Below are 19,894 nucleotides of genomic sequence, written 5' to 3'. Positions count from 1 at the left end.
CGAAATAGCGCTTGATCACAGCTAATTAGCGTGAGATTCGACCATTCCTTTGAGGCGTCAAACGGGAAGCAAAAGGGTCTGATCTCTGCATTGCTCGAGCTTCCCTCCGCATTGCCAGGGGACAGACAGCTTCCTCATTTGACGTCATCGCGAGCCTAATCTGACTGTCTGACATCTAGCTCTCAAGCTCTCAACGAACCAGCGCCTTGTGCCCCTCACCTCATCATCCCTTCTCTCAGGGACTTGTGTTGTGTCTCATCGCCCGCGAAACCGGATGGAGGCGCTAAGCAATAAGCACTGCCCCCAATGGTCTACTCAGCCGCAGGCAGCCAGCAGATCTTCAAAGTATCGAGGTTCGAGCTGAGGGTAGGAGCTTTGGTGAGCTTTCACGTGTGTCTTACTTAAAACCAGTCGCCATCCCTCGTCTCCGCTGCTTGGAGTGTTTCCAAAGATCAGTACTTCAGTCAACACCTATCGCGACTTCAAAATACACGGCAAGAAACGGCACAAAAAAGACCCAGTAATATCCCTCCACGCGAAAACACCACGAATACGCATTATGGCTGCCCCAGCAGTTCACAACCTGCCCCAAGCCGGAAATTCGGTCGGCATCTTCCCGCAATTGACGGCGCGCCAGAGCGAGACCCTCGTGCTCAAGGAGAAGATCCTCTCCATCACCGGTGACAGCTTCGACATCAAACTCGCCAATGGCCAACCGATCCTCCGTGTGCAGGGCAAGGCGCTGTCCATCTCGGGCCGCAAAGCAGTTTACGACATGTCGGGGAACCACCTCTTTGATATCGTAAAGGAGCACCTGCACCTCCACACGACATTTGCGGCGCAGGATCCCAAGGGCAATAAGATTATGGAGGTGAAGAATAGCTTTGCTCGTGAGTTTGCTATCCCCGCCTACCTACCTAGTGCTAGTAATAGCGGATAAGAGTACCCAGCTAACCATGTGGGTTGCACCAGTCATCGGCTCAAAAGCTACCGCGACGTTCGTTTCACCGCAGACAGGCAAGACGGAATCGCTCGAGATGAAGGGCAATTGGCTGTCGACACAGGCCGATATTGTCGACACGAATACCGGCCAGGTGCTAGGGCGAATTGACAGAAACATGCTCCGGGCGCGCGACTTCTTCGGTGGCAAGCAGACGTATGCCCTAACAGTGGCGCCGGGGGTCGATATGGCACTCATGTGTGCCTTGTGCATCTGTCTGGACGAGAAGAAGAATGACAACAAAGGTTAAGAGAGAGACGAGAAGAGAAAGGCACCTTCTTTGTGCCCTTGATGATGAATGCGTTTCTTGACAGTCATTGCGATTGATACCTAGTTGAACAGAACCTTACATGTTCTGAATTCCAAGTACCTATTTCCTATGGTCGCCATCCTTGCGGCAAGAACATGTCCCAGCTTCGACCGACCCCGGCAATGGGGTGGCAACGGCAGAGAAAGGAGTTTCTTTTCTGTTCTCATTCCCGCAAGTCAGTCTGATCCCAGGCCCGTCTGATCCCAGGCCCGTCGTCTCGTGCTGCGTTCATAGCATTCATATGATGTTCCGGACCTCTTTCATCGGCTCGGTTCGGTCCGGAGACCAATCAACACCGTTTCACAGCGATGAAGTGCCGATGAAAGTGATTCAGACAGCCGGCATACCACCCCGAACAGCCTTCCCCGCGCATTTCCCCACAAACATATGCCTGGGTCCGGGGAACTTGCACCTAGCGCGCCTGATCGGGGTGTTCGTCTGCAAGCAACCCCAACCAGGCGGTTCCTTTGCGGATTCTGCGAGGGTTCCTAACATGTAATGAAAATCGGGAAGGCCCTAACGATCACACGAGTCGAAGATGAGGACGCTCTGCTCGGCTACCGATGGCCCGAGCAGTCATGCTTTCAGGTGCAAGGGTGACACGACGTAATCTGCTCGGTGTGGATAATGCGAAGATTTCAGACTACAAGACGACGCCCACAAGCCGAAGAAATTGAGACTGAAATGATCGCTCTCGTTGAGTCTTTCGTTGTGAGAGGAAGTTCTACTGTTTTGCACTTCCGAGACATCGCTTCGATCTCTCCTGCCCATAGCATTGGGTTCCGGAAGTAGGAATGGCAGTCTCACGTTTGCTGCTGGCCCTCGCAGCCAGTGCCACCGGTGTTGTCGCCGGTATGTCAAGCAGAAACTCGACCACGAGGTATGACACCAACGCCTGCCATCTCCCACGGAAAGAGCCAATTCCTAACATCAAGATTTTCAATTCGAAGCTTCACGGCCAAAGGCATCGCTACTGGCACGGCAGCACAGCTCCAAACCTTCCCGTTCACCCCTTTCACTTTGAGCCCGGAAATCCCGATGGCTACCTTGGATTACGGAGCCGAGAGAGCGGGTTATCCGATATTTGAAGTCTCGGCCCTCAGCGCCCCGGCCCAGATCGAGGTGAAGTACACGGAGCACTTTGACGGGCTCGATCACCCGTTCGGCGACGGGCCGTACACCTTTTCGAATCAGCTGAGCAACAGCTTCCGCGTTGAGACATTCAACATCACGTCTATCGGCCGAGTCAAATCCCTGCTCATTCAAGGAGGGCAGAAATGGCAATCCATCAAACTTTTGACGAATGGCACTGTTTCGTTTTCTAGCGTGGGCTTCGAGGCGACGATCGATACAACTGAACCAGAGGAGTTACCTGGACAGTTTGAGAGTGACGATGAGGTTCTGAACGACATCTGGAAGCTCGGTGCTCGGGCAGCCACGGCGGCTTGCTTTGACAAGGGTACGCAAAAGACAATCTGGGAAGTCTCTGAAGAGAACGGGGTGTTTGCGCGTAGCACCAGACCCTCGGTGACATACAAGGGTACAGCCTGGAGCAATTACACTCTTGAGTTTGATACCAAGATCGAGAGAGGAGGGAGCTGGTGGGTGACGGTAAGTTTGGACTCATGCAAGTTTCGGCGGGAAGCAAATGCTGATGAGACTCGCAGGGAGGAGTCATTGCCGGCAATGGATACACCATGCTCCTCACCGGCGAGCTTCCCGAGTCGAGCACCTTCGCCAACGTCAATAAGACTCTGACACCGCCCAACACCATCTCGTTGGCGTACGGTCCCGACTTTGTCAACCAGACAACGCTCACAAGCTACTTGCTCGACGTCTTTAAGGTCCCATTCACAGTAAAGGAGGACGAATGGTACCACATCAAAGCATCGATGGCTCCCACCGGCCACCTAGCAGTCTCCATCAACGAGACCCAGATCCTCAACATCTCGCGCTCCGACTACCCGTGGGCTCTCAGTTCTGGCACAGTCTCCTACTCCGGATCCCCTGACTTCAGCGGCTCCTTCGGCTTCGGAGCGTACCAAGATCAAGCAGCCTACTTCAAGAACGTGCACGTCTACGACACCGCTAACGGCTCCACGCTCTACTCAAACACCCTCACCGGCAGCGCGGAAGACATCCTCGCCGAATACGGGACTCAGGCCAACAGCGAAGCCGCATGTCTTGACGGTCCGAAGCGAGATCGCCTCATCTGGCTCGGTGACTTTTACCACACGGCACGCATCATCGCCGCCAGCACATCAAAGACGGAGCAGGCCAGAGGCACCCTTCAACTCCTGCTTGATTCACAAATCGCAAACGGGCAGATGAACATCTCACCTAATCTGGGCTACAACCTCTCCTCCGTCGCCGATGCGCTGGCGCCGGCGGGGAGCTTCGGGCTGCAGGATTACCAGCTCCTAGGCCTGATGGCTTTCAACGACCACGTGCGTCTGACGAACGACCTCGACTGGGCGAGATCTACCTGGCCACGGTGGCAGAGGGTGCTCAACTGGCTTCTGCCGCAGATCAACTCCACGACAGGGCTGTTGACTTTCGATGGGGGGTTCGCGTTTACGGGGCCTGCGGACGGGGGATCCGCGATCGGATGCGAGGCTGTTCAGACTCTCAACGGTGCCGCTGACGTTGCTGATGCGCTCAACGATACGGCATCTGCTACTCAATACAGAGGCGCTGCGATGTCGCTTGCGAACGCGATTAACGAGCGTCTCTGGAACGAAGAGGCAGGCGCGTACGGCCTTTCGCTGACAGACCTGGACGGCATCTCGGTGGCTGCGACGGCATTCTGCATCACTTCAGGCGTGGCGAACGCAACGCGCGCATCACGGTCTCTTGCCGCTGTATCCCGCTTGAAGCTGGGACCGGGATACAAGGATACGTCGGTGGTGAGTTCCAACGACTCGAGCGTCAACATTTCACCGAACACCAACGGTTTTCTCCTGGAGGCACTATTCGTCGGCAACGAAACGCAGGCAGCAAGAGAGTTGATGGAGAGTCTCTGGGGCGCCATGCTCCCCGGCGACACAACCGCAGCACAGAACAGGAGCGCGGTCGGCGCGAGCTGGGAGTACGTCAACGCTGCGACGCGACAGCCCGGCCTGGGACTGTTCACGAGTCTAAGTCATCCATGGGGCGGCGCCGCAACGTATGTGTTGACGGAGTGGGCTGCAGGGCTACGGGCTGCTGCGGGTGTCGATGGGTTCGGGTACAGGAATTGGATGGTGTCGCCTGCGACTGGTGTCGAGATGGGGCTGAAGAGGGCGAGCGCTAAGGTTGTCACTGCGTTTGGAGGAGAGTTGAGTGTCGAGTGGAGGGTGCGTGAGGGTGATATTGGTGTTAGTATTTGGGCACCTGTCGGTACGCAGGGACGGTTTGTTTACGGGAATAAGAGCATTGCGTTGCATGGGAGATCTGAATATCAGTTCACTGTCGACGCATCGCTGGATAATGGTATTATTTAGACTAGCACAGCCTACCTTGCTTATCTTAGCTTAATAGGGTGATGAGTCCGAAGTGAGAAAGAGAGATTGAGTGCTGAAGGAATCTGTACGTGCTTGCCCGGAAGCATAGATGGTTGTGCATCTAGTTTACCTACTAGGCTAGAGTCGTGACGTCGTAGATAGTGATCTCGGGTTGGACGGTCAGTCACGATGTGGTTCCCCGTCTGACGCGTCTGCGCCGTTTGGTCATAGCCGAGACACAGTCAGCGCTTGGTCGTTCTTATTGTGGATTCTCGCTTTGAGTTGCCATCGACTGGCCTCCACTCAGTCGATGGGTCATTCAGACCAACTAGAGGTTGTATAGTGTAGCGGTTATCACTCCAGATTTTGATCGCATCAAAACTTCTGGTAACCCCGGTTCGAACCCGGGTACGACCTGATATAGTATCATGTTCCTTGATCATTTCTCTCTCTTTTGCATTTTTGCAACATGTGATGCATGAGAGTAGTTTCAGTTTTAAGCATCTAGGTAAAGGTTTGCATGCACAACTAGTGTGATGTGAACATGGCCTCAAGCTCTGTGTATCATCACTGGGGAGAAAACCACTGATAATATCATGCCTCCACCGTCAGCCGAGCCCACTGACTCAACTGCATGCCGTCTATAGTGTCAGTAGCATAGTAAAGTCGATGTCGAATTGTACACACAATGCTTGCCAGAGTGAGCCAGTAATTGAGACTCCAGCCAATGATCGATCTAAAAATAATTCCCGCTCATTAATGAACATTACTTACCTACGTGATTCATCGGCACGCTGCGACGAGACGAGTCGGGCTCACTTCCGGAACCTCGTAGCCCGGCTTTCACAACGCTCTGCCGGCTACTTTCGGCACCGAATTCCGGCATCGGAGCTGCCAAACAGAGACCGTGCCCTGCCACTTCCCCTCAAACCCCGAACTCGAACCGCTCCACCTCCGCACTCCCCGGTCACATGACGCCGTGATTGATCTCTCCGTGTGAAGCTTTCCCCTCCTTGGTGCTGCGATAATGTCAATGTCAGCCAGAATCCTCAGAAGCAGCTTCGTCCCCGCAGTTCGGAGACCTTTTGTCACTACTAGACTTGTCTCTTCACCGTTCACTCGCTGCCGCACAATGGCTACCAAGGAGTTCCTCTGCATCCTTCCCGACAAGCCCGATGCGCTTGCCCGGCGTTTGGAGGTCAGGCCGTATGTCACCTAGTTCTCGGAACAGGTCTCTTGTAAGAGGCCGAGTGTAATGGCGGGCCTATTGCTGACCTGTCTCAGTACGCATCTCGAGAATGCCCAAGGTCACAAGAGTAACGGAAAGGTTGCCGTTGGTGGTACGTATTTGACTCCGATGCATCCTATCTCTGTTAGAGTTGGTCACGATATTCACGCTCATGAATAAAATAGGCGCCATGTTTGAGAAGGAGCATCCTGTCGAAGGCCAGACCCCCGGCTTCAAGGGTAGCGTGATGATCTACACGGTTAAGGACGCCGAGGAAGCCTGGGAACTCATCAGAGGCGACATCTATGCCAAGAACGACGTGTGGGACCTGGAGAAGGCTCAGGTCATTCCGGTAAGTTTGCGTTCTGCTCTAAGGCCAGGTACCTTTTCATAAAGAATCAAGCTCACATGAGACACTCAATGTAGTTCAAGTCGGCTATTCGCGAGTCTCTGTAAGATCTTGATGTCCGAGTGAGCTGGTACGTCTGGAAACCACCATGTCGCAATCTAGACTTGGCTACAACGTATTCCGCCAACTGAATACACAGAAAGCCCATATAGGTGCCTCCATCGCCGCTCCCGTCACCAGCACAGTAGGCGCCTTCCCAGGTCGGTTATTCAGGTCAAACTGGCTGGGCGGTGGAGTGGTTCAAGGTCAACAGTTAATTACGCCCACAGCCTACTCGACGACAGGCTCATAAGTACCCGAGTTCGAATCCCAGCATGAGCAACCAGAGACGTAGCCCCACCGGGGGTGAACTCTTTGTTCTATTGCGCCGAGAGCAATCCTCTAGTAGCATATGACTGGGACAGAGACGAGAGCACAAAAATAGACCACCAAAGAGCCTTTTGTTGCCATTATCGTAATCCATTTGTCTTTAAACTTTTGACTACCGTAAATCATTATCTTCTGTCACCATCCCCATCAACAGATTGAATCAAGTCCTCCACATCCAACCTCTCCGCCAAATCCAGCAACGCCTGCGGAGAAAGACCGCCCATCCCGCTCGTATCAAAAATATCCCACCCAGCCTCCTCCATCTGATCCAAGAATGACCCATGCTCGTGCCCGTGCCCATGATGATGCTGAGAATGATGATGCGCCGCACTCGTCGGCGGCGGCGTCGGCGGCTCCTCGCCCACAGGCGTCAACGCAGACATGATGTGTTCCAACTGACTGAGCTCCAGCTTCCTCAGCGGCGCCACAAGACTCCCTTTTGAAATCATCTTGTCTAGCACGCACTTGATATTCTCGCACCATGAATCGTCGTGAAGAAGGGACGGGCTGATGACGCGAATAAGGTAGAGGAGGAAGGCGGAGGAGAAGGCGTCTTCGAGCTGAAAAGGGAGGAAGGCTTCGAGGAGGTCTTCATCGCCGAGCACACGGAGGGTTCGGAGGACGGTTTGTGCCGAGTCGACGCAGGATTGGAGGAGGGATGCGACTGGTGGTGTCAGGGAGACTGTTTGTGGGTGTCGCGCGTGGCTGTCAGAGTGTTCGATGTGCATATGGAGCGCGCACATGACCAGTGGTCGAGTTGTCAAGACGACGCACTTCTGGAGTTAGCCATGTCACTGGAATAGTGCGGAGAAGTACTTACGTGGTGATAAGATAGGATAAGTCGTAGTGCCATCCTAGAAGCTCGGCTGACCGAGCCTTGAAAGTGGGTGTCGAGGAGTGCGGTAAGATCTCGTGATAATCTGGCTAGGTCCCTTAGGATGGACTGTGTATTGGGGACCAATGAGCCATCAAACTCTTTGCCCACACCGTAAATAGCTGGTGACATCATGTCAGTATCCCACAACTTCAGCTCATGTTGTTTTGTGGTCGGAGAACTCACTTGTAAGAATACGGGCCATGAGCCGCGATAGCCGTACGTGGAGGGTCATGTTGAGTGCATCGAGGGAGTTATTCATCTGTGAAGGGAGTTTCACAGTGATGTCCTCGTCTCGAATTGAAGTCGGCGCTCCCATCAAGGCCGAGAACTCTCTGTCTAGAGTGTACACCACCCAGAAGACGATGTTGCAGCGTCTCGAGTATTCAATCCCGACAACTTCTTCGGGCATGTGTCTGTAGATGCCCTCAACAATACCGATTCGCAACGCTTGTCCGATCTAAGATCTCATTAGCGTCCGTCTCCTCGCAACCTCCAGCCAAGAGAAAGACAAAGCAAGAAGGGATTCAGGGTCTCACATGTTGATACGCAGCCAACCGCATATCTAAACACTGAAAGTACAACGCGGCCAGAGCAAGCGCCTGGATAGCTGGGATCGTATCCGGATTCAGCCCTGATAGATCTGGCAGCAACGACATGGCTCTTGCAGCATATTGTACTCCCGGCGGTGCCGTATGTGAGGTACTATTCACAACAAATGCCTTGCCGAACGCCAAAACCAAGAGGTACTGCGCATACCACAACCTCGCCGAGCTAGCCTTGCCCGCGGGGTCCTCGTACAACTCATGCAGATTCTTGAGAAAGGATGGCTCGTCAATTACATAGAAGACGGCGCCGAGGTAGAACTTGACCGTGTTGAATAGGAAGAGGGCGTAGTCTAACGGTGGGAGGTTGGAGACGTCGGGGGTCTCAGTGGCACCTAATGGCGTCCATTGCATCCTGAAGGCGCCCTCGTGAGGGAGATGCCATGGATCTGGTGCTGCTTCTGGTAGGCGTTTGCCCAGGAGGGCTAACACTCGTCTACAGAACGACCATGATGATGTTGGGCCCATGTACCCTGTGGACGTGTGAGTATTGGCTCAACTCACTCAGTACTAGGAGAAACAGCATATGGCTCACAGTATCGTTCCCCGACCTTTGCAAAGGTGTAATCGTTGTCGACCAGCGGGTTTTGCCTAAACCCGGGGCCAAAGTCGCCATGATCCCCCTGATTCGAACGGGCACCTCCTACCTCAGTATCCGGCTCGGATGCCGGAGCGCCTATTGGTTGTGGGCTGTCTACACCGTTGACAGCGTCAATAAGAGTTGACTCTTCTAAAGGTACAAGCTTAGCGACAAGAGACAAGCACAACTCACCATGGCTCGGCGTCTCCAACTGCCCGGTATTGTCTTCACCCTGAGAAAGAGAAGTATGATGCGGCGTCGCATACGCGTCCGCATCCGCATACCGACTCTGTACGTCCTCGACGTCGTCTCCCCGGCTTAGAGCCCTCGTCGAGCGGTCCGAGGCTGGATGCTCACTATTCCGGTTCTGAAGTTCTCGGAGGTAACTGGAAAGTGGAGTCAGTTGTTGTTGTTTCTCATCCCGACAACTGCACGCGCACGGGTTCCGACAACTCACCTTTCCGGCACCGATATCCTCTTATCCTCGACAGCAAAGATGCATCGATGCTTCTTGCGATCGCAGCGAGTGCACGGCTGAGAGCCGGAGCACTTGACTTTCATTACCCGACATCTTTCGCAACTTTATGTTCATGTCGCAAGTCAGCCTTTAGCCAAAGAACACGAAACTCCTCCGAGCATCGGAACGCCCGGGCCCCTCCATTTTCCACAAGAGACGCACGCTTTTTGGCATTTTTTGGTCACTTTGTATTGTCCCTGGCTTAATTGCGGCATGGCGGACGGTTCTCGAGGGGCCAATTCGATAACTTCATGTCTCTTGCCCTCTCTCGTTTGCTGGGATTTGGGTAGTCGTCGCCGTAACTTTGGGGCCCTTTGATATGTCGGAGCAGGGTTCCGACAAGTTTTATATGTGCGCGGCTTGACCTCTTTATTGGCACTGGCAAATTTGGGGCAGACAGTCCGCTAGTGCGAGACCGCAGGATGGCTTATCAGCCAGGTGTTGGGGTCGATGACTCGCCGTAGATAGCCGACAGAGGAGGGTCTTCGCGGTCCTTGCGCCATTGTTATCTTTGGGATGCTTGTTCCTCTACCCCACAGTGTCTACGGATGTTCGTCCGTTCATTGTCTCCGGAGGCATCGGAGTCGATATGAATGACGGAGAACGTGGTATCTGCTGAGCTGCACACTTCATCGCGGGGAAGATCGGCAGGTGTGTGTCAAACGTCAAGGGATATGGAGATTTTGCCAGAAATCCGGGGTTGAACGATCACGAGACCATTTGACTTCGAGGGGTAGGCTTGCAAGGGAGAAGAGGCGTCGATGAAGTAATTTGCCCCAAGCAGGTGGCCCAAGCCATGGGGTAAACCAGGCGAAGGTCAAACCTATTGGTATTTCCATCCCAAAGCACACGAACAGATGAACATCGCACTTTCACTCGAAAGCAGACCCTCGTATGTGGTACAAGGTGTCGTATCAACCAGCATTGCGATGAAAGTTGAAGATAGGACCACCGAAAGAACGAATGATGAGCCCTGACTTTATCAGCGTTGTCGGCATGCAGTGAGCAGAGGATGCAAACCCCAGGAGTCTTCGCCGAAATATCACCTTGGCATCGTGAGATAACCGTTGCGTAAGATCTTCAATGGCAAACAGCTAGGTTGTGTTTGAGAAGGAGACTTGGAAAGTCACCGGTTCTGCCACGGGGTGGCCGAGTTGCGTAATGTCGGATGGCGTGTCCGACATTCCCCAACGCACACTAAGGTGGAGATCGGATTCGCATTCCGACTATTTGTGAACCAATAGCGTCATTGTGTCTTATCACACCTCCAAGACGGCTTCTTGCCAGCACGCCATGGCTAGGCGAACCGCCGACATGGAGAACGAGGTTGTCGGGGTTTGTAACAAAGTGAACTCCGTGCTGTAACCAAGATCTCTGTAATTAGAATTGAGGCAGACTTTGAAGCAATTGGGGTGACAATGAGATTTCCCTTGCTCAGGCGCTTGATCCCTCCAAGGTAAGTTAGTAATAGCGACGCGTATGGACCAAATGCTAAATAAGCCGCCGCCTAGTAGACCGCGACTCACCCCGTGTATATTACCCAGCCAAGGGTGGACAGTCCGAATGTCTTCAAGCAAATCAGATGACTCCAAAGGAGCTATTGTAGAGCGTCTCGGAAATTTTGAAGAGGTACAATCCAAGCGCCCAGACTTTGAACACTCCAACGCCCCGATTGATGTCACAAAATCCCCCGATCCGACGTGGTCTTACGGCCAGGGAGTCCGCACCCGGAAAAGTAACTCCGCATCCCACAAGGGAATTGACCCATACGCATCAGATCGATCAATGATCAATAACTACCGCCTTCTCGTTTCTGGAATCGCACCAAGGCCGGTTGGCTTTCTCAGCACCTTGTCAAAAGATAGCAAGAAGAACCTTGCGCCTTTTAGCTATTTCCAAGTCATTGACCATGACCCACCCATGTTTATAGTCGGCTTCTCATCGAGACCCGGTGCTGTTAAAGACTCGTACCGGAATCTCAAGGAGACGGGCGAATGCGTCATCAATACAGTATCGGAAGACATGATTGAGGCTGTCAACGCAACCTCCATCGATGCTCCGCATGGAGTCTCCGAGTGGGATATCTCAGGGCTGCACGAGGGAGAGACTACAACGGTGAAGCCATCGAGAGTTCTGGAGTCGGTGTTCTCAATAGAGGCAAGAGTGGTAGACATCAAAGAGTTCAGTAACCATGCAAAAGATGGAAAAAGTGTCGCCGGAATGGTTTTGCTCAAGGCGACGCGATTCTGGGTCATGGAGGATGCTGCTGATCCAGACTTCAGTCATATTGACCTCGAGAAGTTGCGTCCTGTAGGTCAGCTGGGAGGAAAGTCGTATGGGCGCGTCACGTCAACTTTTGAGGTGCCTCGCAGGAGATGGCAGGATGAAGAACCGAAAAGCGAATTTCTGCAGAAACTAGATAAGTCCACCACCAGATAGACCTTTCTATTTCTCAATAGAGACATACGGTTATTTACGTCATAGCTAAGGTAGATCTCGTCAACTAATTTCAATCTCCGGGCAGGCAATGGCGCGTGCATCCATCACAACATACCTTTCAATAAGATCAACTACTCGTGATCGTATCTGCCTACCTACATGTACTTCTACCTACCTAGACAGATTTAACCGCCACTGGGCCCTATGTACATATGTGGAAAAATATCCAGCTTGGCTATGCTTATGGTGTGTAAGTGATCGATGGCTTGGAAACCATAACCTGGGATTTATCCCTACGTGATTGGACGTCAGTCAAATAAGTCTTACGACGGTAGGGATTTGTTGGCCAATCAAGTGTTTAGGGCTGGTGGTGTTGTTACATTTGACGCTGACGAGAGCCTTGAAGGATGGTAAGATGAGGCTCTTATATCGCAAAACTCATAAGTAAAGCCAGCTCAACGCTGCCTGAGCCTAATGCTCCTGTCACATTCACCACCTTTTTCCATCAAACGCCAGAAACCATCAAGATGACCTCCGAAGCTGTCTCGACAACTTCACCCGTTGTAGAAGATGCGTGGAAGTCCCTCGTCGAGCGCAGTATTAATGAATGGAATGCGCCGAGTGGGAAAATGCACGATTTCGCGATGGGCTTTTTGCAGAATTACACGAGCCTAGACGATTTTCTCTGCAGTCCACGGGAACTACCGCTCTTTTGGTTCTTTCAAAGAAGAGAAGCCTTCCTTTCGCAAAAGACATTCACGAAATGGAACAGAGATCGGCTCGATGACTATGTTCTTCTTCCTGCCCTCAACAACTTCGTCATGCGGTCAGAGTGTTTTTTCGTCAGCCACTTCTGGACTACGAGCGACGATCCAGATCCTGATGGCTCTTGCCTGCGTCTTCATCAGAAAGAGCTTGGGCTTCAGAGTTGGTCGCACATCTGGGTCGATTGGACTTGTCTGCCCCAGTACCCCCGGAGCGAGAGTGAAGAGGAATACTTCCTGCGAGGGTTGGAGACGATGCCTGGAATCATTCGAAACTGTGGTTTCTCGTGGTTCTATCCAGGGTTTGAGCCGCGACTCTGGATCCTGTATGAAATTGCAGAGTATACGCTGACCTGTGATGGCGGAATCGAAGAGTTTGAAGATAATCAGGAGTTTGTGAAGCACATTCAAGAAATGCAGGAAACTAGCGTTCGATCGGTGTTAAGCAAATACGGATACAGGTGTAGCGACGATCGGGACAAAGACTACTTGACGTCATGCCTGGAGATTCTTTGTTACTTGATACGGTTTGGCATAGACATGGGCGATGTCAGAAGACTAATGTCCAACGTCTTGTGGTTTTCTTTCACTCCGGATATAATGTACCAGAGTCACCTTGGACTTGTGCGAATTTTGAGATTCGAAGGGGTGCTGGAATTTCAAGGACAACATTACGAGTTCACACCGTTCCCTAAATGGGCAAGTTGTTCTCTGTCATCATCGAGCTGATCATCATCGCTAATGAGCTTTTCACAGGGAGAGGGCAAGTACTCCGCTAATGCAAGACATTTGGGGAACATCGAGCCTCCTAGTTAGGTATGCCCGTGTAACAACACGAGCAATGGCAGAATAGTGAAAGCAAAGCAGACGTGCATGGTTCGGTTACATATCAAGCAGCCAGGGATATATGTGCAGTTGGGCAGATCAATATCTTGTAATTTTCTCAGTGTTTTTGAGCGTCTATTATTGGATATCTCTAAATCAAATCATTATGCATCGCTGGAAACAAAAGTAAAAGGTCACATGGGTTCAACCGAAAACCCGGCGTCTGAGCTCGGTCTTCAATGAGCCGAGCATGTGAGCGCTCTCCGCGACAGCTCCCTTGTTCTCGACCGCCCTTCTGTGCAGGTATCCCATGCACTCTGAAACCGAACCCCACGGCAGATACTTGAACGGCTTGGGGATAGCATCCCTCTTCAACCCAGAGTCCGCCACGCACGTGTCGTAGTTGTCCAGCAACTCGCAGCTCAACTCATCCGCCATACCAAACAGCTGACCACACTCGAGCTCGGTCGTGGCCTGGCCGTCCAGGATTCTACGGCGGTGGGTAGAGATCGCGGTCGCGGAGCTAGCAGCGTTGTGAGTGGCGAGGAAGAGCGCGCTGGCTGGGAACTGGCACTCCTTGGCGTCTTCCGGGAGTCTCTGGCTGATGAACATGTCGGCAATGTCGTCAAAGTTGTTATCAGTATCTTGCTTGGTGTCGTGGATCAGGGATCGGACTTCGTTCTCAATGTATGCACCGCGGACCAGCTTAACTCCCAAGCTCCAGCCCTCCTTTGCAGCCAGGGAAATGTGACGCTCCGAATTAGCCTTGGAGCCCTTGAGGTAGCCCTGAATAGTGTTGTAGATTAAAGGCTTGCTCTGGCGGTTGTGCTTTCTCATAAGGTCGATGGTCCACTCGTCCAGTTGTGGTTGAAGTGCTTGTTGCTCCGCATCGATCCAAAGACGAGAGCCCTGCTTGTTGGTCTCCTCGCAGAGTTCGTCCAAAGCCTTGCTCAAGACTTCGGGGATGGGTGCCTTCGCCTTTAATGCGTCTACAGAAATAGGACCAGCGCCGGTAATCCTGCTTTTGTCAGCGGAGAAACTCGTGGAATATTTTCAGGATTACTTACTTCACAGCCAGGAAATCGCCCGGAGCCATCATGTGGAGGGTTTCGAGGTTTCCCTTCTTCCATTGGTCGACCATCTGGTAAACCTCCGGTGCGTACTCTCCAGCTTTCGTTTCCGCTGCGGCTGCTTTCTTATCCAAAACGATTTCCTTTGCGTAGTTGAGGATGACACCCTGATATCCCATCTGCTTCACTTCAGAAACTGTCTTTGAAACCTGAGGGATGTTCTCTCCAGCGCAAAAGTGGTCGTAGATAGTCCATCTGAGTAGTCGATTTAACAGAGGGTTCTTATCGGGGTTGAAAAGTGCGAATTTTGTGTTGGCGATAAAATGCAGTATGGGTAGTGCTGGCTTCATGAGAAGTGGCGTTGACATGAATTGTGTGAGGAATAATGACCGGACCAAGGCCTTGGTCGAAAGTCTAGATAAGGGTGATTTCTTCGGGGTCGGTGTGAACGTTCGTGGCGCTGTTGGAGACAAGGTCTGAGTCTTGGCTGCCGTGGTGCTGACATATCTCGCCGCTCCCTGTTGCAGTCGAAGGGATCTGCAGAAAGGCACCGGCGCCCTGCTGCACGCGACAAGTCTTGTGGTCATCTTAATAGCTAGATAGGTAAGACTTCAATGTTTGGGTGAGACGATACTTGACACACCAGAGATGGTGGGAGGGTGCCTGGGTACTTCTATTTATCGATCACGAACGGCTACGGCCGGCATAAACTTTGAATCGCGACCGAGCCATGGCATCGTGGGAGGTATGTCTCCGAGCTAGCCACCCCCCGCCGTCGGCGTTCCGATGGTGTGTCTTTGCGCACGCCCCGGAGAAGACTCGAGGTCTACGTGTGGTATTTGCGGCTCTTCTCCATCACGGAGCACGGCGGAGCCGTCTTTGGACTGGATCCTCACTTCGCAGGTGGATAAGACAAGCCCGCCACCGACGCAAAATCAAGACATCATTGGGCCTCGATGAGATCGAAATCTAACAAAAGCCCGTTATCGGAATGCTTTGAGTTTAGATCCATGAGATAAGAATGACCAAGTGACCAAAGTCGGGTGACTAGACAGTGAGGGGCGACCCCGGATGTAGCAGGTGTCGGTGCGCGCGTCCCGACATGTCGGATCCAAGAAGTCGGAAGGGCTTATCTCGTCGGGAGCGCGTCCCGACAACAACACTAAGACGCTCGATCTGCCGCAGATCATCGACTCTGTTCCACACACAGAACTCCCATCCTTTGCAGCACAATTACTCGTCCTCTTTGTGATACATCCTCTGCAATAGTTCCAAGAGACATGAATGGTATCTGAAGTTGTGGGGGTAAGGCTCAAGTGCGTGGGCGTATGACAATGTGTCCATGCTCGTTTCCTCTACTGCCAAAGGGCTTTGCCTCTTGCCTGTACGCTACGTGATAGTTTAACCCATCGTCTCCATGGTCCTTTCAGAAGCAAAGTATCTCGTGGGCCTGAATTCAACATGTTGGGGATGGGTTTGGCTCTACGTTTCTCAGAGGTGCACATGCTTTCGTGCCGATGTTGCCAACTCCTGCGTGACTGAGATGTACTTTGAAAGCGGATTGAGCTTTAAGGCCATTGAACGCATGTAATTCAGTTCAAAGTTCCACTAGAAGCCTCTAGTCTGCAAGATCGTACAGGATAGTTGACTACGAAGTGAATCGCTGCTCTAACGTATGTGTGCAAAATCTGTATGAACCTTACTACACTACGTTTGCCACTTTCGAGAGAGTTCAATCTTGAACAGCAATCGTGAGCCGTATTACATTCAAGACAGGGCAGGGCACAAGTCACTATTGGAAGTCGTCTCATCGATAGCTAAAGCTTGCAATATTTCCTCCTCTCTGTATGCAGTAAGACATTCTTTCAGCGCCTATCCTCAATGCCAGTCACTCTCGTGTCAAAGACAGCAAAGTCTCCACAGCCATGGCCTTGCTGCTTTTCATGTTCTTCGTCGGAAAACCGGCATCTAGGCATAATCCAAGTAATTCAGACTCCTACAGCTTTGAGTCAATGAAAAATTACAATCGTCTCGTGAGATTGGACAACAGGTCTGTGAAGTTGAGTTTTCCCCGCTTGAAGCAGCCTATCGTTGTAAGAAACTCCAGCTATATCGGGCTGATTAAAGTATCTCGAAACCCGTTGGTCCAGTAATTAATTGAAAATCGAGCAATAACTTCAATGACCCCTTACACCCTCGGCGCGATGCAGCCTCAGTCTTCAAAGCAATGACCGAAGGTAATGTCGATGAAAAGAAGTTATTCGGCCAAGCTAAAACATTCTCTTTACGAAGCCTTAGCCTGTGACAAACCCGACATAATTGACGCTGATACACAAAGTTGAACCCCTCCTATCACGATCCTGGTTCAATCCATGCTTCATCTTGGATCAAGCGATCTTCGAACTGACATTCAAATCTCCCTGATGTTCTCAACCTCCCAAACTGCGCCCTTACACTGCGGCTCCCTAAATCGGCCTTCTTCGCCGGCTGAACAGTGGTACAGGAAGCCGTACCCGTTGCAGTTGACCAAGACTGTTGAATCGACCTTTCCAGCGCGGAGAACAAGCTGACTTTGCTTGTGAACGACGGAAGTCCCAGAGTCACCGCAGAAATAAACGTTGTTCGCATTGAGGTTGCAGTTTGAAACCCTCTTGTAACCGTTGTATTTTCCGTTGAAGGTTCCTTCTCCGCACCCTGCGTGAGCTTGACCCGACAGCAGGACCACAGCCAGGGTAGAAATGGCCGAGAGATGCATCGTGCTTGTCTTTAATTGAGTTTGAGGATTTCTTCCTTGTCTTGAAGTATGGACTTGGTAACGTATGAGGTTTGGGTTTCTTGTTAGAGAGATGTGATATTGCTTGGCATTTATAGTAGCATTCGGTGTTGGTTTGAAGGAACATCTATAACACACACACACACACACACACATACATATATATATATACATCAACTCTGTACAACTTCTAGCACAATACAAGTAGGCGTAATTGGCGGAAATTTCGGCTAAACTTTCCTCAGGAGAGGATATCGTTGATCCAAAATGGCCAATATAAAGATCAATAACAAATTAGTCTATGGACTAGACTGAACTCTCTGTGATTACTATGGGCCCTGACGATGTTTTTGCTGGACGCTCTCCTGTATGGAGTATGCATCACTCAAGATGGCTTTGCCGCCGAGTCAGGTAAGCAGCGTACCTAGCGGACGTGAGTGCGAGTCCAAGTTGGAAATTCGGGAGTGATGCGGTCTCCGAGGAGGCTTCAGATTCGCGATTCAAAGGGGCCGAGTCATAGAGTGCTACATGTGTTGTTGGCAATTTCGCCTGCGAGAGATGAAAAGTCAAAAGGTGTCCCATACCCAGTCATGCGACTCGATGCTTTCGCTTCAACGAGAGAATCGATTTCGACGAGAAGTCGATAGGGCTAGAATACCAAACGCAAGTGTAATTGATGTAAGAGAAAGATGAATTTTCTTTTGGTTGAATTGGTTGATACACCACGTCAACAACACCAAACTTCACAAGTCCGCAATTCCGGGGAGAATTAAGGGCTCTTTCTGGGACCTGTGAAATGACTCGTGTCCCTAGCTGATCCATCTCCAACAAGCTTTTCACAACCCGGCGCCTCCCGCTGCACCTCACTCAAGTTTGCGACTAAAGTTGGGTAGGAAGGACCAGGTGAGCAACAAGAACGCCAGCGCTCCGAGCAATATCGGCGACAAGACTTGCACACCGTGGCGCTGGGCTTGAGCTCCAATGACGAATGGGAGAATAGCCGCGCCACTACCTCCAAGGGCAATGGCGAAACCGATAGCACTGACGTGTAAGTGCCTCGGTAATAGCTTCGTGATGGCTACCATCATGGTGGGGAACAGGGGTCCGAGGAAGAACCCCTGGAGCGATACGGTGATTGCGGAAATAAAGAATTCGGGAATAAGCCAGAATAGGAGCTGTAAACAAACGGCAGCGCCGAGGTATAGCTATCAAAGTTTACGGGGAGTTAGTTGATTCGGGTGGACTTAGTTACGCCAATTTTGAACATGACTTTGGTTGAGTTATCAAACGTACCATGACTGCGAGCTTCTCGCCCACTCGAGGGGTCACGAGACCCAAGGCAACTCGGCCTAGAGCCAAGCCCGCCCAGAACCCGGTGGCTGTCATGCCGCTGGCAAATTCTTCCCCGTGCCGAACCTGTAACATGAAAGTGACTATCCAACCGCCGAGTGACACCTCCAGGCCGACATAGCCAAGGGCGAATACTGCGCATAGCCAAGTAACCCGGGCCGAAGGGAGTTTGAATAAGGTCTCGTGAACAATCGACTCTCTCGGCTCTTGACCCTCAGGATTCTCTTCACGGTATGCACTTCCAGTAGCAGACCAGAAAGCGGAGGGAGTCAGACCGAGCTCTGCCATAGCCAGACCAGCCTTTACGCAGGATGACGTTGTCAGTAGGAATTGAAAATACATTGATTGTTAGAGTTTGACTCTCACCATGAAATAGTAAAACGTGTGCCATGGAAGTTGAGCCTTGCTTATCATTACAGTTGCCGTCATTGGCCCGAGGACGGCGCCGACACCATAGCAAGCATGCATTAGACTGATGACATGACTTGAGTCGGCCAGACTCCCAACCCATGAGTTCCAAGCGGCGTCGCCGATGCCATTGCCTAAGCCAGCCAACATGTAGATGAAGACCAATGCCGGGTATGGTGGATGTAGTGAGATATCAATGTAGGATGCTAGGTGACAGAAGGAGCAAATTACTGCGATACCCCTTTGTCCAACACTCTCGTGTAGACTATTGTTCAAGATGGCTGAAAGCGTGTGACCGATGAAAGGCGCAAGAAAGATGAGGGACGTGAATGAGTACGGTAAGTCGTAATAGTTTCCCAGCTTAGAAACACGATCCTGTCAGGTGTTTCCGGAAGAATAAGTCTGGAGCAGAGCTTACATGAGGGATGATTGCCTAGTTGAATATGAGGCGTACGTTAGTCACCATGATTACGACATTGTATCGTTCATTGTACCAACTTACACCATATGAAGCATCATTTGCTCCCATGACCAATAGACTCCAAAAGACAGCCACGGTTCGGACAATATTCGAACGTGAACTTTTCCATGTCTGCAAGGCTACAATCGCATCATCGGGTGGAAAAGACGATCCGGTGCCCTCATGATGGACGATTTCCGACGAATGACTGGACACACTAGGATATCCGGTTTGTAGATAGGGTGAGAATATTTCGCTATTGGGTGTGTCATGCTCCCTGTCTGTCGGTAGACGAGGAAACTGCCGCAACTCGATGCATTGAACGTGGGTATTCGGCGCCATATGGTGAAATAGAAGCCTTGAATCCTTGCCCGGAGGTCTATGACTCAACGCGAGAAACGAGCCGCTTTAACACAAATGGTTGTGAGGTG

At 51.7% G+C, this 19,894-nt stretch overlaps 9 protein-coding genes and 1 non-coding gene across 10 annotated transcripts; 6 read left to right on the top strand and 4 right to left on the bottom strand.

Annotated features, from left to right (window-relative positions):
- Window positions 1-559: 559 nt before the first annotated feature.
- Window positions 560-1,250, top strand: BDZ83DRAFT_577698 (tubby C-terminal-like domain-containing protein; the record flags this gene model as incomplete). The annotated part of the gene is made up of 2 exons (XM_060505047.1): window positions 560-890; window positions 973-1,250. The coding sequence occupies 2 exons, from the start codon at window positions 560-562 to the stop codon at window positions 1,248-1,250; spliced, it is 609 nt and encodes a 202-aa protein (XP_060364869.1).
- An 854-nt stretch (window positions 1,251-2,104) lies between these two features.
- BDZ83DRAFT_752200 (Six-hairpin glycosidase-like protein) lies at window positions 2,105-4,792 on the top strand (the record flags this gene model as incomplete). Its single annotated transcript, XM_060514162.1, has 3 exons — window positions 2,105-2,190; window positions 2,261-2,921; window positions 2,978-4,792. 3 exons carry the CDS (start codon window positions 2,105-2,107, stop codon window positions 4,790-4,792), a joined length of 2,562 nt encoding a protein of 853 aa, XP_060364868.1.
- Window positions 4,793-5,125: 333 nt separating this feature from the next.
- On the top strand, window positions 5,126-5,209 carry BDZ83DRAFT_t154. The gene has a single exon. It is a non-coding gene; the product is annotated as a tRNA-Gln (tRNA).
- Window positions 5,210-5,735: 526 nt separating this feature from the next.
- On the top strand, window positions 5,736-6,745 carry BDZ83DRAFT_621422 (uncharacterized protein). The gene is made up of 5 exons (XM_060508261.1): window positions 5,736-5,998; window positions 6,077-6,132; window positions 6,206-6,372; window positions 6,447-6,499; window positions 6,569-6,745. The coding sequence occupies exons 1-4, from the start codon at window positions 5,820-5,822 to the stop codon at window positions 6,474-6,476; spliced, it is 432 nt and encodes a 143-aa protein (XP_060364867.1). The 5' UTR covers window positions 5,736-5,819; the 3' UTR covers window positions 6,477-6,499; window positions 6,569-6,745.
- Window positions 6,746-6,923: 178 nt separating this feature from the next.
- BDZ83DRAFT_577715 (fungal-specific transcription factor domain-containing protein) lies at window positions 6,924-9,589 on the bottom strand (the record flags this gene model as incomplete). Its single annotated transcript, XM_060505049.1, has 8 exons — window positions 6,924-7,480; window positions 7,594-7,794; window positions 7,859-8,132; window positions 8,212-8,750; window positions 8,813-9,062; window positions 9,153-9,243; window positions 9,315-9,437; window positions 9,537-9,589. The coding sequence occupies 8 exons, from the start codon at window positions 9,587-9,589 to the stop codon at window positions 6,924-6,926; spliced, it is 2,088 nt and encodes a 695-aa protein (XP_060364866.1).
- Window positions 9,590-10,682: 1,093 nt separating this feature from the next.
- Window positions 10,683-11,906, top strand: BDZ83DRAFT_741092 (uncharacterized protein). The gene is made up of 2 exons (XM_060513081.1): window positions 10,683-10,830; window positions 10,886-11,906. The coding sequence occupies exons 1-2, from the start codon at window positions 10,793-10,795 to the stop codon at window positions 11,811-11,813; spliced, it is 966 nt and encodes a 321-aa protein (XP_060364865.1). The 5' UTR covers window positions 10,683-10,792; the 3' UTR covers window positions 11,814-11,906.
- Window positions 11,907-12,196: 290 nt separating this feature from the next.
- BDZ83DRAFT_320342 (uncharacterized protein) lies at window positions 12,197-13,500 on the top strand. Its single transcript, XM_060502370.1, has 2 exons — window positions 12,197-13,280; window positions 13,338-13,500. Exons 1-2 carry the CDS (start codon window positions 12,341-12,343, stop codon window positions 13,391-13,393), a joined length of 996 nt encoding a protein of 331 aa, XP_060364864.1. The 5' UTR covers window positions 12,197-12,340; the 3' UTR covers window positions 13,394-13,500.
- A 106-nt stretch (window positions 13,501-13,606) lies between these two features.
- Window positions 13,607-15,059, bottom strand: BDZ83DRAFT_577728 (proline dehydrogenase; the record flags this gene model as incomplete). The annotated part of the gene is made up of 2 exons (XM_060505050.1): window positions 13,607-14,420; window positions 14,470-15,059. 2 exons carry the CDS (start codon window positions 15,057-15,059, stop codon window positions 13,607-13,609), a joined length of 1,404 nt encoding a protein of 467 aa, XP_060364863.1.
- Window positions 15,060-16,882: 1,823 nt separating this feature from the next.
- BDZ83DRAFT_752195 (uncharacterized protein) lies at window positions 16,883-17,227 on the bottom strand (the record flags this gene model as incomplete). Its single annotated transcript, XM_060514161.1, has 1 exon — window positions 16,883-17,227. The coding sequence occupies one exon, from the start codon at window positions 17,225-17,227 to the stop codon at window positions 16,883-16,885; it is 345 nt and encodes a 114-aa protein (XP_060364862.1).
- Window positions 17,228-17,967: 740 nt separating this feature from the next.
- Window positions 17,968-19,604, bottom strand: BDZ83DRAFT_671274 (major facilitator superfamily domain-containing protein). The gene is made up of 4 exons (XM_060511124.1): window positions 19,506-19,604; window positions 18,962-19,363; window positions 18,539-18,895; window positions 17,968-18,450 (listed from the first exon to the last, which is right to left on the bottom strand). The coding sequence occupies exons 1-4, from the start codon at window positions 19,530-19,532 to the stop codon at window positions 18,109-18,111; spliced, it is 1,128 nt and encodes a 375-aa protein (XP_060364861.1). The 5' UTR covers window positions 19,533-19,604; the 3' UTR covers window positions 17,968-18,108.
- Between the last annotated feature and the right edge of the window lie 290 nt (window positions 19,605-19,894).

This window comes from Colletotrichum acutatum, assembly GCF_030867785.1.
Source record: "Colletotrichum acutatum strain CBS 112980 chromosome Unknown BDZ83scaffold_47, whole genome shotgun sequence".
Classification (NCBI taxonomy): domain Eukaryota; kingdom Fungi; phylum Ascomycota; class Sordariomycetes; order Glomerellales; family Glomerellaceae; genus Colletotrichum; species Colletotrichum acutatum.
Note: the sequence above shows the minus strand (reverse complement) of the source record. Positions and strands in the feature narration are given on the sequence as shown.